The sequence below is a fragment of the Ailuropoda melanoleuca genome, chromosome 8, assembly GCF_002007445.2.
Source record: "Ailuropoda melanoleuca isolate Jingjing chromosome 8, ASM200744v2, whole genome shotgun sequence".
NCBI lineage: Eukaryota > Metazoa > Chordata > Mammalia > Carnivora > Ursidae > Ailuropoda > Ailuropoda melanoleuca.
The window spans coordinates 127,748,802-127,766,029 of record NC_048225.1 but is presented as its reverse complement, the minus strand read 5'-3'; the positions used below and the strand labels follow the sequence as shown (position 1 = coordinate 127,766,029).

General features: G+C 45.1%; 1 protein-coding gene and 1 non-coding gene across 2 annotated transcripts; both read right to left on the bottom strand.

Moving 5' to 3' along the window:
- Window positions 1–159: 159 nt before the first annotated feature.
- Window positions 160–17,148, bottom strand: KHDC4 (KH domain containing 4, pre-mRNA splicing factor). Its single transcript, XM_034667473.1, is given in 15 exon segments — window positions 160–1,460; window positions 2,366–2,457; window positions 3,427–3,539; window positions 4,399–4,509; window positions 4,512–4,577; window positions 6,234–6,487; window positions 6,725–6,782; window positions 8,772–8,832; window positions 9,993–10,204; window positions 10,971–11,134; window positions 11,408–11,460; window positions 12,601–12,680; window positions 13,041–13,169; window positions 16,334–16,550; window positions 17,038–17,148. Coding segments are annotated over 15 exon segments (1,848 nt in total). The 5' UTR covers window positions 17,076–17,148; the 3' UTR covers window positions 160–1,260.
- On the bottom strand, window positions 10,554–10,682 carry LOC117803626. Its single transcript, XR_004627569.1, has one exon.
- Window positions 17,149–17,228: the final 80 nt, after the last annotated feature.

The window sequence follows — 17,228 nt, the reverse complement described above, 5'->3', positions numbered from 1 at the left end:
ACTCTGTAAAGTCATACACTCTTGGGACTATATGCAAACTTCTGGACCCACGTATTTATTTTTCTGGTGGGTTATGATATCCTGATGCTTATCAGCAGAAGTTTGTAAATTTTAGTGTATGGATGGGTTGTGGAAGAGAGAGAAGAGAAACCACAAACAGAATATTCATACATTTATTTATAATGAAATTATGGTCTAAATATTTACAACATATAGGAAACCAGAGAATATGTTTATACAAAGCCAGCCTGCAAAGTATTCAAATGTGCAAAAATGACAGTTCAGTATCTCAAACTACTCCTGGTTCAGCAGACTAGCTCCTTCTTTCACACATCAATATTTGATACAAAAAAGTTCTTTTGGCAAAACCTGTAATGCCAAGAAAAAGGACAGGTTGCAATTTCAGTCACTAAGTCCACCATCCATCCTACTGTGAGCAGTCAAATCTCTCTCTCTTAGCTGCAACCAGTTCTGAGAGAGACAGACCACTGTGTTTCATTTCTGTGATGAGTTCTGACCACCTTTTGATCAAGCAGTTTTCTCGGACCCAGCTGAAGACATGGAGCTTATTAGAAGGGCAATAAAACTGCAATGGCTTTTTCTGGGACAAGAGTGCCTGCAGGTGCCAGCTTTGGATCATCCCAATAAAAAGACATAATGAAGGGGAAAAAAAGAAACCCTTCATTTTCCTACTCAGGATCCAGCTATTTCCAACAGCTTTAAATGAGTAAAACTACATTTTCCAAAACAGAAAAGAATGCAAAAATGAAATAGGGCTGAACTGTTCTTACATTAAATGGTGCTGAAAGGGAAGGATGGTCTTAAAATCATCTCCCCACTAATAAACAGTAAGGCTTTGTTTGTAACCAGCTGTCAGCAAAATTGACCAAACAGTAGTAAAATATGAATAAAACTTTCTTTTTGTCAGAATAGGGGCCATTCACGTGGAAAGGCTGGACAGGTTAAATGTGTGCTGGAATGACCCTGCTGGGACGCTCTGCATAACAAGCACATTTCACCAACTGTTAAAAGGCTGCTGAGACACATCTGTGGTTCTAATTTTAACAGAAACTATGTCACTGCAGAAACAAGGATGTTTAAAAAAGAATGAAACCCTTTTAAGAAAGGGGACACTGCATCTCTAACTTCTGCAAAGGTCCATGGTGGTTCCCAGTACAGGCCCCAGAGTCTTATGAAATCAAATGCATGCATTATTGCTAAAGAGAGTCACCGAGGGTCAAAGCTCTGTTCCACTGTTTCCTACGGGGCCATCCAGAATGGCATCTGTTGTTTAGCTCGTGGTTGTGACGAAGGGTACTGATACCCCAAACTCCAGCCCTGTGGAAAACTACTTGCATTTTTATGACCCCCGTGCTCCTCCTCTTCATCAGATGAATCTGCAGCATAAGCCACCAACCCGAATCCCTTCTCTGCAGTTTTCATCTTCTTGACTGGATACTCTAGAATAGAGAAAAACAACCCCAACCCCATCCCCCACCAAGACAAAAAAAAAAAAAAAAAAAAAAAAAACAAAAAATNCCAGCATCAGCAAATGTGAATCCACCAGAACCATGTAAGAAAACAGAGAAAGAAAAAAGAAACACAAAAAAAAAAAAAAAAAAAAAAAAAGAAAAAAGAAAAAAAGGAAAGTTAGCAAATAAGTCTCTGGATGCTGATTATTTCACCTTTTAAAGAGTTAAAAGAAAAGAAGTTAAGAAAAGAAAAAAATGTATTTTCTTCTGCTCATTTTATTAGGACTACAGACAAAGAACACGAGTGATCCCATATTCCTCTAAATTCTGGGATACTAGGAGGCAACATTTTTTTTAACAGCCACAGGCTGACCATTCACAACCAAAAGACCTAAGAGGAGAGATGTAGCTCACCTCCCAAAACAAAGAAAAATCAATCTTTTTTAAAAGTGGGCTCTACACCCAACATGGGGCTTGAACTCACAACCCCGAGATCAAGAGTCGCATGTTCCACCGACAGAGCCAGCCGGGCGCCCCGAAATATCAACCCTTAAGTCTCTACCAGATTACCTCCAGGTATTGACAACAAAGGCAACAAAATTTTGGAATGACCTACCAATCATTAGTATTTCCTAGGGTTTTGATGATGCTATGTATAGAATGTGAGTTGACTAACGTTTCTAGACAAACTCTGATTGAAAAGAAAAGCTTATGTAACTATACGCTGGTCTTATTGAAAAAAAAAAAAAAAAGCATCCTCCTTAGCCTGTGGATTTTAAGTTGGATTAAACACCTGAACAAGTGCTACCTGAATGAACATCAGGTCAGAAAACTAGTAACTTAGGACTGACCAGTCTTAGCTGCCCTCGTGTCCCCAGCTACACCTCACTCACCGTGGCCCCCTGCTCCGGCCCCAGACCCATTCCTTTCATCAGACTCTGCTTTCATTCCAGTCACTGGGAAGGCTGGTGGAGGCATCAACTGCCTGTTAGAAGAAAAACCATGACAGCCTTTCAGACAGATTCGATCAATCGCACCTTCTCCCTCCGTTCACCTCCACCCTTTCCACCTGACCTTGCCCTGGGAGCTAATAAGCCAGTTGTAAGATAACAAGTTGCTACCCCGAGCAAAAGCAGCAGCACTGCTGTGGGAAGTCAGGCCCGCCCCAGGGAGGCTCAATGAACCGCACAGACAGGGGGGTTCTCAAGCACTGGATGGCAGCTGGACCCCCGTTCAAGTACCTCAGTCCATAATATTCTAGGATTTTTTTTTTTTAAACATTTTACTTATTTGAGACACAGAGAGCGAGCACCGGTAGGGGGAGAGGGACAGAGGGAGAGGAGGAGGGAGAAGCAGACTCCCACTGAGCAGGGAGCCCGATGCAGGGCTCGATCCCAGGACCCCAGGATCATGACCTGAGCCAAAGGCAGACGCTCAGCCAACTGAGCCCCCCCAGGAGCCCCAATATTCTAGGATTCTAAGTAGCGAACACGGATTGTGTAAGACTTCGGTCACTGCCTACGGTTAGGAAAATGCCCAAGACCGGGACAGTGAAGCAAGAACGGAATGACCCAAAGCCTGGGGTAACGGCCGCGACACTGGGGGAGAGCAGTGTACTCCAGCAGTGCAGCAGTTATTAAAAAAGAAAAAAAAAAAAAGGAGTTTATATAAGCCAAAGGATTTCATTACACTTTGACTGACTGATCCATTATTATTATTTTTTAAGTAGGCTCCACACCCAGCATGCAGCCCAACTCAGGGAGTGAACTCAAGACCCCGAGATCAAGACCTGGGCTGAGATCAAGAGTCCGATGCTCAACTGACTGAGCCCCCCAGGCGCCCCTTCATGACAGTGTGAGAACATGGAAGCTCACGGCCATGACCGTTACCCACACTAACGGTGCAAAGCACTGACATGGGAGTCATTCACGTAATGACGCTCCAACTCACTCACCTGTCCCTCTCTCGCTCTTTGCCTGAGGAACTTGCCGGCTTCGATCCTGCACCTTCAATCTCATTCTGACTGGAGAAGCCTGTACCTAAATTAGTCATATGAATGGGTCCATGCTATGAGCAGAAAAATACAGCGGCATTAGCAAATCTACAACTGCTGCATTGACTTCGCTCCTTAACGTAACTGTCAAGTGCCTCGTCTTTCTGGTCAGCTGCCGTAAGCTCCCTCCACAGCCCTCTGGGATTTGGAGCATAACCACAGCTGAAGGAGACGGGATCTTTCTCTGCAGGACTGGGTCATGCTACATGTATCTGTTTTCAACTACCCTTTTATAAACTTTAGTTTGTTTCAAAGAACATTTCAAGGGCTCTGGCAAAAAGTAAAGGTGCTTCTCCCGGTAAAATAAAATGGCACCAAAACTACATTTATTTGAAACTTCACATTTAAGTAATATTTTTAAAAACTCTCTTCTTGAACGAATACTTATGTAACATGTGTGCACAGAATCACTACATTTCTGCCCACCTTTTGTTGCAGGTGGTGGGGACTGGAGAAAGTAACTGCTCTCTTTTATGCAGAAAAAGAACAGTAAATTGAGAGCCAAGGTTTAAGTACAAACCATATATTGGTAGGGAGAACAGAAATGAGAATTATTTGAGGCTCTCGGGAGTGCTGTATGGATAAGAGGAAGTGTGGAATTCTACAGAACTCCTTCTAGGTGCGAGTCATAGACCTCCCGACCTCTCTCCACGTGGAGCTTTGTATTTTCTTATACTGATCCCAAAGACCAACCCACCCAAAGGAAGTCACTCTTGCTTTAAACTAATCCCCCAAGGGAAAAAACCTAACCTAAATGGATTCCAGAAAACAGAAATCTAGTATTGGGAGGATGGTTAATATAGACGTGAACTGATCTTTCTTTAGGGCGAATACAGTAAGATAAAATGGGGAAAGTAGGATATTTTATTTAACCTGGTATCCAAGAAGTCCGGATTCTCGTTCATCAGGCAGCTCCTCTGTGAATCGCCTCTTCTGTGCCTGGGGTTGAGTTGGGAGTGGGGGGCTGGGGTGGGGGTGGGGGCGGGTTGGGGGCCGGCAGGCAAGGCGGTTTTGACAGGAGCAGCAGGAATAAAAGGCCCACTCATCGGACTCTGGGACCAAAACAAACCGGGGGGAAAAAGGTGTGAGAATGTCCAGCCATTTAATAAAGAAAACAATATCACAACAGACTTTAATCATCCATGTGTGTCCTAGAAATCATGTATCTCTGGTCCTTAGCTTCCCTCCTGGATCATTTGGAGAGAGGAAAGCCTAGCCTTCCCACCTTCGTGGTAGGGAAATGCAAAACTGACAATCTCGCCAGTGCTTTGAACTCTCAGGAAAAACGTGCTTTTGCACTTGAGCTGTTAGGACCAACAAAGAAAAATTCCAGCCACTTACTTAGTTCAGAAGTTATCCAGCAAGAACATTCTCCATTTAGACCCCTCTAATATATGTGATTAGCTCTTTCTGGCTACAAAGGCTGCTAATGCTTGTGGCAAAGGCAAGTTCATCTGCCACTTCTAGGGATAAGTTGTTACAGCAAGAGGGAGTCTGTCCAAATGTTCTAAAAGATTGTTCCAAAAAGGAATGAGGACTGATCCAGGATGTCTCAGAGAAAACAAGCACTTCTCAAAAAACAAAATGGCTAACACGTGTTGAATGCTTGGGTCATCTCCCTTAATCCTTGCAACCTCTGAGACAGTATCATCATGCCCATCTTCTAGAAGGAAACCAAAGCCTGGATAGGCTAAGTCACATCCCAGGATTGCACAGCTCAATCACAGGAAAGCATGAGGAACCCTGGCAGCCTATGTCTAAAGCCCAACCCTAAGGGGCTAGCCTGTCCTACTGCTTTCTGGTCACAAGGCAATGTGGCTCAAAGCTGGAGACCTACAGCCCTGCCAAACACAGAAGGCAAGGAATCAAGACCAGGGGTCACAACCAGAAGTTACGGAATTCTTCTGCTGTCTCACACTGCAAGCCCCCTTCAGTGCTAACAGCCCACCGGTAAGCAGGTGGCCCGGGTGCACTCTGAGAGGCCCACAGAGAAGGGCCTACCATCAATCCATCTCCGTGTGCTCACTCGCTTCTCCCCTGCCTCAGAGAAGGGGGTACATCATCCACTTGGATGGGCTAGCTACCCGCCCTGTCCTAAAACACTCTAGCTTATGTAGTTTAAGAACATTTACAATCCTTAAGTTGGCGAAGTTCATGTATCTCTCGGCCCAGAACCCCTGCATATGGTATATTTCTTTTGAAGATTAGTAACTCCGTTCCAATCACGGAAAGGCGTGTAGACTGGTCCCCTCCTCGAGGGAGGTGCAGGCAAGCGACAGCCCACAGCGCGACAAACCGCGACTGTGGCTCGTGATCCACTTCGGGAAATCCAGTGTTTTGGGACCAGCCATGCGCGGTCATTTGTATTGTCCCCGGCTGTTTCTGTCCCAGCAACGGAGGGCAGCGGGTGTGACAAAGCCTGCGTGGCCCATAAAGCCTAACCTATCTGCCACCTGGCATTCCAGAGCAGGCTTCCTGACCCCTCTTCTAAACCCCTCTGTGGTGGAAAGACTCGTGACACGAACTAGAGACTTGGGGACGGATACACACGTGTACATGCCGCTCCAAAGCACTGGGGCAGCTCAGGACGATGACGCAGGAGAGTACCTCACGTTACACAGTAACGACACACTCTTCCTTTCGGAAAGACACCACCACCTGTGCACCTGTCCCCGGCCACTTCTCCGGGTTCACAACCCGCGTCCTACCTGTGCAGTGCCAGCTGGAGGCTGCACTTGCGTTATCGGGTATTGTGTTGGCACAGGTGGGACTCCAGTAGGTAATGCTGGCAAGACTCCCGGTGCCAGTGACACAGCTGGTGGCACCATGCTTGGTACTCCGTAGGGAGGCTGAACTGGCTGCTGAGGAGGGGGAACAACAGGGTAACCAGACTGATAGCCATTGGATGGATAATATGGTGGCTGAGGAGGGACACTACTTATAGCAGAGGGTTGTGTATAGCCTGAGGGGGAAGAAAAAAAGTGTTTAATCAGCTGCAGCAAAACGAGACAGTTTAGCTGAATATTAACTTAATCTCTAGGGAAGAAAAATACTGAGGTACAAACGGTTTTCCAAATTACCGTAAGTTGGAGGGGACACTATTAGTGCCCTGGCACGTCTAGCCTTAACTATCCTATTTTATACATAAATATCACTAACAAAATATTTCTTTTCCTTAAACACTTTAAGACATACACACCTGGTAAAGGTACAGCAGTATTAATCTGATTCACAAATCTAGAATATTCAGCATGAACCTGGAAGAGAAGGGAAAACAAATTCATATGGGACAGTCCCAATTCACGGGTATTTGCAAGGGTCTGATTATACAACTCTAGGACCAAAGCAGCTAGGAATTAAAATATTTCCACTGATTAAAAAAGAAAAAAAAATTCCCACCGATATTTCAAATAAATTTAGACTTGTTTACATCTAAATTGTAATAAGACACGGGGCGCCTGGCTGGCTCAGTCAGTAGAGCATACGACTCTTCAGCTTGGGGTTGAGTTCAAGTCCTACACTGTGTGTAGCGATTCCTTAAAAATAAAGTCTTAAAAAAAAACCCACCAATCAATCAATCAATCAATCAATCAAGGGGCGCCTGGGTGACATAGTTGGTTGAGTGTCCAACTCTTAGTTTCAGCTTGGGTTGTGGTCTCAGGGTCATGGGATCGAGCCCCACGTCGGGCTCACACTCAGCTCGGAGTCTGCTTGAGACTCTCCCTCTGCCCCTCCCCCACTCTCTAAAAATAAATTATTTTTAAAAATCGATTAATCAGGGACGCCTGGGTGGCTCAGTCGGCTGAGCATCTGCCTTTGGCTCAGGTCATGATCCTGGGGTCCTGGGATCGAGTCCTGCATCAGGCTCCCTGCTCAGCAGGGAGCCTGCTTCTCCCTGTGCCTGCTGCTCCCCATTTGTGCATGCGCTCGCTCTCTCTCGACAAATGAATAAAATCTTTTTAAAAAATCAATTAATCAATTAATTTTAATAAGGTACACCGTATAAATTATGAAGCAGGATGTGGGAATCGGGAACTTCCTAAATCCCCCAACGAGACTCAATTCTGAGGTACAAAATCATTCAGAGCCAGAGACAGAGTTAGGAAATTCCTAGGTTGTCAGTTCATTCATGCTTTTATTGACGGACTTGTCCTCAAGGAGCTCAGGGCTCAACACAGGGCTGGTACGTCCCCTCATCCAGTTCTTCACTGTGAACATCCCACCGAGTCAGTAACTTCAGGTGTCAACAGAGACATATCGAGGGTGGTCAGGGAAGTTATCTGGCACAAGGCATGGTAAGTCAGGTTACTTCACAAAAGCGAAGAACGCAGCTTCCCAGAAGGGCACCCTTCAATACCAAATAACACAAGGCCGAATAAATGCAACCCCCAAATCTGATTGCCCTCAGGGGCTCTACAACTGGCCCTGCTGGATTAACTTGTGGCTACTAGATTATAGAATAAAAAGAACAGATAATCAAACAAGCAATTAGCCCACAGGAATTGCTAACTGGTTTAAACTATTACAGCTCTGCCCTTACTTTAGCTGCACTTACTCTTAAAAAGAACTTGGACTGCCCCCCAGTAAAATCTGGCCAAGATTGAAAGCACTATTTAAATAGCTGACAGCACTGAGATTTTACACTGATGCACTACAGATTTCAAAATCCCACACTGAAACAGTCCCTGAAGAAGAAATGCACGCCAGTTATGACCCTGAAGAGGGAAGTCTGTCTTCCTTATGGAGAATGTGAGTTGCCAGAACAGTGCAGTGGTTTCAAAATTCAAGTCCACCCAGAACCTCAGAACATGACCTTATCTAGAAACCAGGTCTTTGCAGATACAGGCTGTTAACGTAAAGTCATGCTGGGTCACAGGTGGGCCCTAAATGCAAGGACTGCTACCCTTACAAGAGACAGACAGACAAGGAAACACAGGAGGAGGCCAGGAGACAATGGGGGCAGAGCATGGAGCTCTGCTGACATGGGGAAAGAATGCAAAGACCAGCAAGCTGGGAGAGGCATGGAACATTCTCCCTCACAGGATTTGTTCAGAAGGAACCAACCTTGCCCACACTCTGATTCTGACTGGCTGGCTGGCTTCCAGAACAGTGAGAGAATAAATTTCTGTTGTTTTAAGTCACCTAGTTTGTGAGAACTTGAGATGGCCGCCCCAGGAAACCAATACTGGTGGGAAAATAGCTAAGACACAGCCCTTCTGAATAAGAGAGCCACAAACAGAACTCACTGTTTGCAAGAGATTCTCACAGAGCTTCTTGGCAGCAGCCAGGCCTTCCGGTTTGGGGTGACTGCAGAGAAGTACGAACCAAAAATTCAAAGAGGAGAAGAGTAAAGGATACAAAATTTTGCTCTCACTTTGTATGCTGTTTACAAATTTAATATAGTCAACGTAGCACCAATCTAACTTTCTGGAAATCACAAAATAATGTCTTCTCAGCCCTTTAACCTATACCTAGTATCATTAAGACAAATACTTCATTGGTCTCTTTGAGATAAAGATATTAAAAAACATTTAAAAGTCACTATGGGGCGCCTGGGTGGCACAGCAGTTAAGCGTCTGCCTTCAGCTCAGGGCATGATCCCGGCGTTCTGGGATGGAGTCCCACATCAGGCTCCTCCACTAGGAGCCTGCTTCCTCCTCTCCCACTCCCCCTGCTTGTGTTCCCTCTCTCCCTGGCTGTCTCTATCTCTGTCGAATAAATAAATAAAATCTTTAAAAAAAAAAAAAACAACATTTAAAAGTCACTAAAATACCGGCACCTGAGTGGCCCAGTTGGTTGAGCAACTGCCTTCAGCTCAGGTCATGATCCCAGGGTCCTGGGACGGAGTTCCAAGCCAGGCTCCCTGCTCAGGAGGGAGTCCGCTTCTCCCTCTCCCTCTGTCTCCTGGCTCGCGCGCTCACGCTCTATCTCAAATAAATAAAATCTTTTAAAAAAAGGTCACTAAAGTAACTGCAAAATGCGTTAACACCATAGGTTTATTTATTTGTTTTTTAAGATTTTATTTATTTATCTGATAGCGAGGGAAAAGCACCACCAGAGGGGAGGGGCAGAGGGAGAGGGAGAAGCAGGCTCTCCACTGAGCAGGGAGCCCGATGTGGGGCTCGATCCCAGGGCCCCAGGATCATGACCCGAGCCGAAGGCAGATGCTTACAACTGAGGCACTGGCACCCCATCACCACAGGTTTAAATGAAGATGACTTTAGGCTCATCACAGCTCATTTTAGGGTCACAGATGTGTATAAAACCCAAGAACCTCAATATGAAAAAAGACAATTCCACTTCCCAACAGTTCTTACTAATTATAAAGTGACCATCGTTAGTATTGACCTACATCCCTCACGTTACTATTTATTAAACCTGTGTTCTTACTCCTTTTGAATCCCTCCTGCCCGTACTAAGTTGCTGACAAGGATCCCGATGTCTTCAGCCCATCCACCCGTACGTACCTAACGTAAATGTACATGGGTTCGAAGGCTTCTCGGCCGGATGCTGGCTCAATGCAGCCTGAGCCTTTGCCTCTAAGGAAGACTTTGGCACCCGTTTCAATCTGAATGTGCTGCAAATACGAGCAGCCTGGACCTTCTACTTTCTCCTTGACGTTAAAGGTGGGCACAGCATGCTCTAGACCCACAAATAATTTGTCTTGAACATAATGCATCTGCAGAAGAACAGAACACCTCGGATTAAACACACAGCACATAATTAAATCCGAATCTTGAAAATCATTCTGCAGAAAACTTTAGTCCTCCAGAAACTTTTAATCACTACCTGGATAAGGACCCCTATAACTTCCACCGTTGAGTCCATAAAAAACAAATTTTATAAAAGAGCTTCATTTAAACGAGCACTACACAGGCCACGTACCTACCCAGAAGGTGAACACCTTCCTCCGTTCAGCAAAATCTACTTACCAGGTACAAAGCAAAGACACTGCTACGTGCACTCACAGCCCTGGACTGCCCAGGGCAGTAGGAACCCACAGCAGAGTCTTCCGTGAGACCAGAGAAGCGTGTTGGGTCGTACAGTCAGCCCCGGGGGGTTCTCCAATGAGGGCTGCTCTCTCCCACCCTATTTTCTAGGAGGATTGTATCAGCAGAGTCTTACTTCACCAGACTCAGCCTTCTTAGTCCTCCAGCTGCCATTACATTTATATACACAAACACAAACCACTGACTTCCAGATGTATGGTGTGGACATGCTCTGATCTACCGACACCCTTTCTAGAATACATCAAAGTAAAGACACATGTGTTCCGATGTTCACTGCATCTTGGAAGCCGAAATGGTCCATTAATAGGATAGCATCAGGTTGTACTAAGCCTCAGGTTGGATTTCAGGATTTTCCCTCATACTTTCCATATTACTTGACACATACCACTTTTACAGAAATGACAAAGCTGTTGATGATCTCTCCACTAAACATACCCCAGACTGGAAGGGAGGCTTCTGGCTCACGGCTGGAGACAACTGTGCAATGGGCGCTGGCTGGTGATACACAGTGACTGTCGCACCATTGAAAGTTGGACTTGTCCCCGTGGCAGCTTTGACCACCCCGTTGGTGATAATTTCTTTGATTCGGTTTACTGCTCCTATGGAAAAGCAGAGTGAGATAGGATATCAAAGGAAGGAAGGAACTGACTAGTTCCCACTGACAGACCGAGGCCAATGTGCAACTACCCCTGTATTAATCCATTTTACAGGACACCCAAACATGTGGTCCTCAGCCTCTGTGCCCCCAGCACACTCATGAGCAGTTCATACACAAGTCACAACAGCCACCAGGAACATTCTGCTGACTTATTCTATACAGCCCTGTACTTTGTCCTCCAAAAATGTGGGATGTGAGCCAAACCATTACTTACTGTCCACTAATTCCCGCGTCTGGCCCTGAACGTGGAGGTATAATGGACGATCCCTATAAGAGAAACATAAAATGATGATCCCAAACTGGTCATAACCAAAGGAACCACATGGGTCACAAATCAAATCTGTCATGTTTACAGTTTCCAAATAAGTAAAAGGCACTACATACAAGGAAATAGCTGTTGCAAATTTCTAGAAATATGGTTTTACAGCTGGGGAATAAACAAACTTTTCTGGCTGCTTCAAGTTAATTGGTCCACACAGGGATCAAATCTGTTCTTCAAGGCTCATGAATACTGGCATCCAGCCAACTGAGATAACCTGATGTCTGAGAATAAAATTCCTTTTTGTTGGCTGTCTAACAGGTTATGGGCAATTGTGCTCCTGGCTATCCAAATTAAAGGGGCAAAAGTGACGGTGGCCTGTAGACCCATGTCTGTGAGGCCCACAACCAAGGGGACTCTAGATTCTAAATGTAAAGTGGCTTAGATTCTGATTTTGATTATAATAATGGAGGTCATCAAAAACCACACAGTTAATATAAAGCTATAGGTAAAAAAATAACAGTATTTAAAGATAAAAAAGTTCAAAACAGCAACCAGTACACACACAGAATTGAAATATACTCTTGGTTTCAGGTAGGGACCAAGTTTTGCCTCCTAATTATATTTAGTTCACGCCAGTGTGAAAAGTTTCGCACTGCCCGAGTACCTGCCCTCAAAACTTAGTCATGGGAGGGATGCAAGGACAGGGGGACAAAACCTTTCGGCGGAAAACCTTACAGCCTATGGCCATCGTAGAGGCAACGAGTTGTCTGATAAAAGGAGGTTTTTTTAAAAAGGGAGTTACAACAAAATACAGACGCTTTTTTGGGGGGAAATATCCCCATACAAAAGTTTGGAAGTGCATACGGTATATGTAGCAATTATCTCATTTTACACTTTACCATAATTCGTCTCCTCCAATAAAATGTTACCTGCGAAATAAATAATCCAAAGGGCAACAGGAAGGAACACACTGCCAACACTCCTTACGTGTCTGAGACGCCCCCAATTCTACTACACAGCATGTGTATGCATGCACACGAAGCCGCTAACCAGTCTTTGCACATATTTCCTAACAATGAAAAACATGACACTAATGTGAGCTATGTGTCCCACCTTCCCCCAAAGCAAAGGATGTGCATACACACCCTGGTCCCACTTTGGCCTTCTCCTCAGCAGTCATGAATCTCCCTCGAGTTGACACTGCAGCCCCACTAAGTCGGCTGATCTAAAAGGGAAACATTCTATTAAAAAGATGATGTGGCAATTGATCGATTTCAATGGCAGGCAGAAAGATGGATTTTCCCCATTCATTCACTACACCAATAGATAGGAATGAGTTCTCTCCTACACCTGAAACCTCAATTCCGTCTTTTCTTGTTCAGTTGACCCGGGGAACCCCCCCATATCTGTTTCTTTACCTTCACTGAGAAGCTCCGCTGCAGCTAATTCAACCCAATCCTGACTTTGGAGATTATGACCCAAACCCACTCATAAACATCTGACTTGTATCTGTCTGTAGTTAGAGGTCTTGTTTTGCTGACTGCCCACCCACCACCTTCCCCAGAGGGGCCCGACATCCGCCCACCTCATCCTGAGTCTGCCCTCGAGTCAGCAAGTTCCTGCACGTGAGAGGCACGTCGTTGATCTCCACCTCAGCCACCACCAGGTCATCCTTGCTTTTACTGCTAGTTAGGCCTTTGCCAGCAGCCTGAAGCTACAAAAGAGAGTAGATGGGACAGTCTGTAAGATGAAATAGTATGTTTCTCCTATTCAATTTAGAAGTGCCCCTTCCCAGGTCCCACCACCACCTTACCGCTCCCTTTACCTGCCTACAAACACACTTGGAAACACTCCTGAGTTATTCTTCAAAGACAAAATAACAAGCGAACAAAACCTCACTACACCAAGTATTGTCAATTTACTTGAAAGCAATCATCAGATTTCTCTGTAACCTTGCCCATGTCTGCACTTCTATGACCACATAATCCCAGAAACCCTGCGGACTAGGAGCTGCAATCTCCACGAGGAAACTTAAAGGACCAAGTTACGGTGCTTTCCAGCTCAACCCGCTAGCTGTGCGTGCAGCAGAATACGGGGCAGAGTCCAGTGCACGACGCGGAGTCCACGCACCTCATCTGTGTGACTGGACGCTGCCCTCATGCCAACACTGCAGCCACAGCACACCACCTGCGACCAGTCCCATCCTTGCACTGATCTGGAAAACCCGTAAAGCTTATCTGACAACCCATTACTCTCAATCAAAAAAGAACTAAGAATGAATGAAATGCCAAGCAAAATCCTAAAATCTGATCTGGTTTCTCTCAATTTAATCTATAGGCAACTCCAGATAGCAGATATGAGTTACCTGAAAAAATTTTCATCCCAAGACGGCCTTCCACAAACCCTTTGTTGCCTTAGACCAAGGTTTGGCAAATCTGCTCAAAGAAGATAAAATACAGTGTACTTCTTTATACACTAAATACACTTTTTAAAGAGACTGATTTATTTCAGAGAGAGGGAGGAGGAGAGGGAGAATCTCAAGCAGATTCCACACCCAGCACAGAGCCCAACACAGGGCTCTATCTAATGACTGTGAGATCACGCCTGAGCCAAAATTAAGAGTCAGACGCTTAAAATGGAGTGAGCCACCCAGGTGCCCCGCATTAGACACATTTTTCAAAATGTGTACACAAACTACACAGACTCAACAATATCTCATCTCTGTTCAGCCCCTGCTCAGTACTGGCCACCATCAAAGGTACTTATCAGTGCTCTCCCACAGGACCTCCCGTGATGACACAGGCATTCTCTACCTGGCCGTCCAACACAGCCACAGCCTCATATCCAAAGACTGTGACAAGGAACTAAGTTTTAAATTTTAATTTTAATTTAAATAGCTACATATGGCTACTGACTACTCTCGTGGACCACACAGGTACGTGCCACCAACCCCATCAGAAGAGGAAACTGAGGTCCCATAACATATCTAAGCCCCATAACCAGTAACTGAGGATCCTGGGTTTCAAATCCATATTTTCTGATTCTAAGTCCACTACTGGCACCACGCTGCCTCCTGCTGTGCTCAACCGCTTTTTATTTTTATTTTCTTTTTTTAAAGGTTTTATTTATTTGACAGAGAGAGAGAGGCAGTGAGAGGGAACGGAAGCAAGGGGAGTGGGAAAGGGAGAAGCAGACTTCCCGCTGAGCAGGGAGCCCGATGCGGGGTCGATCCCAGAACGTTGGGATCATGACCTGAGCCGAAGGCAGACGCTTAACGACTGAGCCACCCAGGCACCCCTCAACTGCTTTTTAGAGGGAAAAAAATGAATAAATGATTAACATCAGTGTTAAGAATTTTAAGATTCAAGCAGCATTCCACCTTAGTGTGCTTTTAATAATTCCTTGCAGAACTTAAAATGGACAATTGACTCAGTCCTTGCAATCAATAAAAATACAATGAATAATGAACTTCCAATTCACTAAAAGTTCCCACCAATTCTGCAGAACTTGAATATTTAAACATCCAGATAATGGCCATTCTGCTGATGTTATACTCATACACTAGATGGCTAACAAAAAACTGTATCATCTTTTCCCCCCAGCTTTACTGAGATATAACTGACAAATAAAAATTGTAGATATTTAAGGTGAACAACTGGAGGTTTTGATATACATAGACATTGGGAAATAACTGTCACAAACATGCTAATTACCACGTTCATCACTCACCCAAACTGCATTTTCAAACACAGAACCCATCTCTTCATTGGAAGGCAATTTTTAATTGAAATCAAAGAATTTCTTTTCAAATGAGAATTACAATGGAATGAGCCACCTTAGAACACACTGAATTTTCCAACTGTAGAGGCTTTCAAACAAAAGCTGAACACCTGACCATCTGAAGTGACTCTGAAGCCAGACATCGTGCCTGCCGTTACAGATCTTACACAATTTACATTCATGAGCCTAGTTCTCCTCCTTTGTAAACTGACAGTAATCCATCCCATCAAATTGCTGCAAAGATTTTTTTTAAGTGCAAAGCATGCATTCTAGCAATACAAACAGCCACTATACTCATCAACCTGGAGGAAGATTCTTGTCTTCTGTTGCAAGATAAATTAAAGACTTCAAAGTTCAGATCCACCCTAGTCGTGAAATTTTAATTATACCAGAAATTCTATAAAATGCCTCATTTCCTCAATTTGTGTGAAACAGCAAAACTACCAACATATAAATTATTCATTTTATTTCACGTTCAATTACACTGTAGGCAGTCATTAAAAATCTAAGGATTCTAATTTTTTCTCTTAAGATTTTATTTATTTGACAGAGAAAGCCACAGCAAGAGAGGGAACACAAAGCAGGGGGAGCGGGAGAGGGGGAAGCAGGCTTCCCGCTGAGCAGTGGGCTCATGACCTGAGCTGAAGGCAGTCACTTAACAACTGAGCCACCCATGAGCCCCTACAGATTCTAATCATAAAAGATGTTGCAAGTATTTATTTACTTCTTAGAATAGTTGACTAGAGACATTTTAAAGCTCGCTTGATTTACCTGAACATCTCTTTTGATTTCAGGGAAAATGCACATGTACTGAAAAACATATCACATTGTTGCTATACACGATTACATAGACAGAAGTTAGGCTGAACTAAGTGAACAAAGACAAAATGAACTATTTGGTCTATTAATGTAATCAAAGCAACCAAAAGTGCCTCGTAAAAACAAATGACAAAATATCATATGATGAATTCCAAAACTAAGTGACCTTTAAATTACTGTAACCGTTTTCTCCTTAACACAAATAATTGTTTGATTACAGAATTACAAAATAACCCGTATTAAAGTTGCAATTAGCAGAGTCCCTTCAACCTCAAATACCTTCTCAGCAGCATTCTGAGTTGGTTTCAGCTTCCCTTTGGCCATGAGCATGGCATTGATCTTGGCAGCCACAGCGGCAGCAGCATCCAAGGCGCCAGAGGGAGCAGCCGTGGAGCCCCCAGGACTTCCCCCACTGCTGGTAACCTCCCCACCGGGAGCCGACGGTGGGAGGAAGAGAAGGGGGGCTGGAGCTGGTTGGTCCCATTTGCTGCGGCGCCTACAGGAAGAAAAAGGAAAATATTAGGCCCCAAGGCTTTCATTTCTATTATTCTCCCCTTACTACGCTTTGGCACCCCGTTTCCCCGCTATCGTGTTCTCTTTACACCTTCGAGTCTCCTATCAAGATTAAAATTACCATCCCTCCCTAAACAGACAATTGCTGCACTATCTCCTCACTTCTTCCAGCCCTTTTCCACTCCGTCCTCCCTCTCGAAACACTGCACTGTCCCACATGCCCTCGTTTTCATCTTCCTCTTCGCTGGTCCTTCCGAAAGTCCCTGCTTTCCACCTCCCCGCGATCCCTACTGGCCTTTTTCGGGGGCCCCAAGGCCTGCTCACCATCTTTCTCCCCCAAAGCCCAGCCCTCCAGCGCGTACACATCCCACTCCAGCGGCCCCCCCCCCGCCCGGACGCAGCTCCCAGCGGCCCCTCCGCCTCTCCTCCGTCCCGTGCGCGCTGTGATGCCCTCGCCCATGAAGCTTTACCCGCCGGCCCCGGGATGTGTCGCGCTCCCCGCGGACATGGCGACCGGCTCTGCTCAACCACCCGCCAACTACCCCACTACCACCTTCCCGTCACTTCCGCCCCCAACGCCCTCACGCACAGCCCCTTCCGGTCGTGAGGAAAAGCTGTTCCGGTGAAAGCGTCGGTTCCAATTGGACTCTTGTTGATTTCA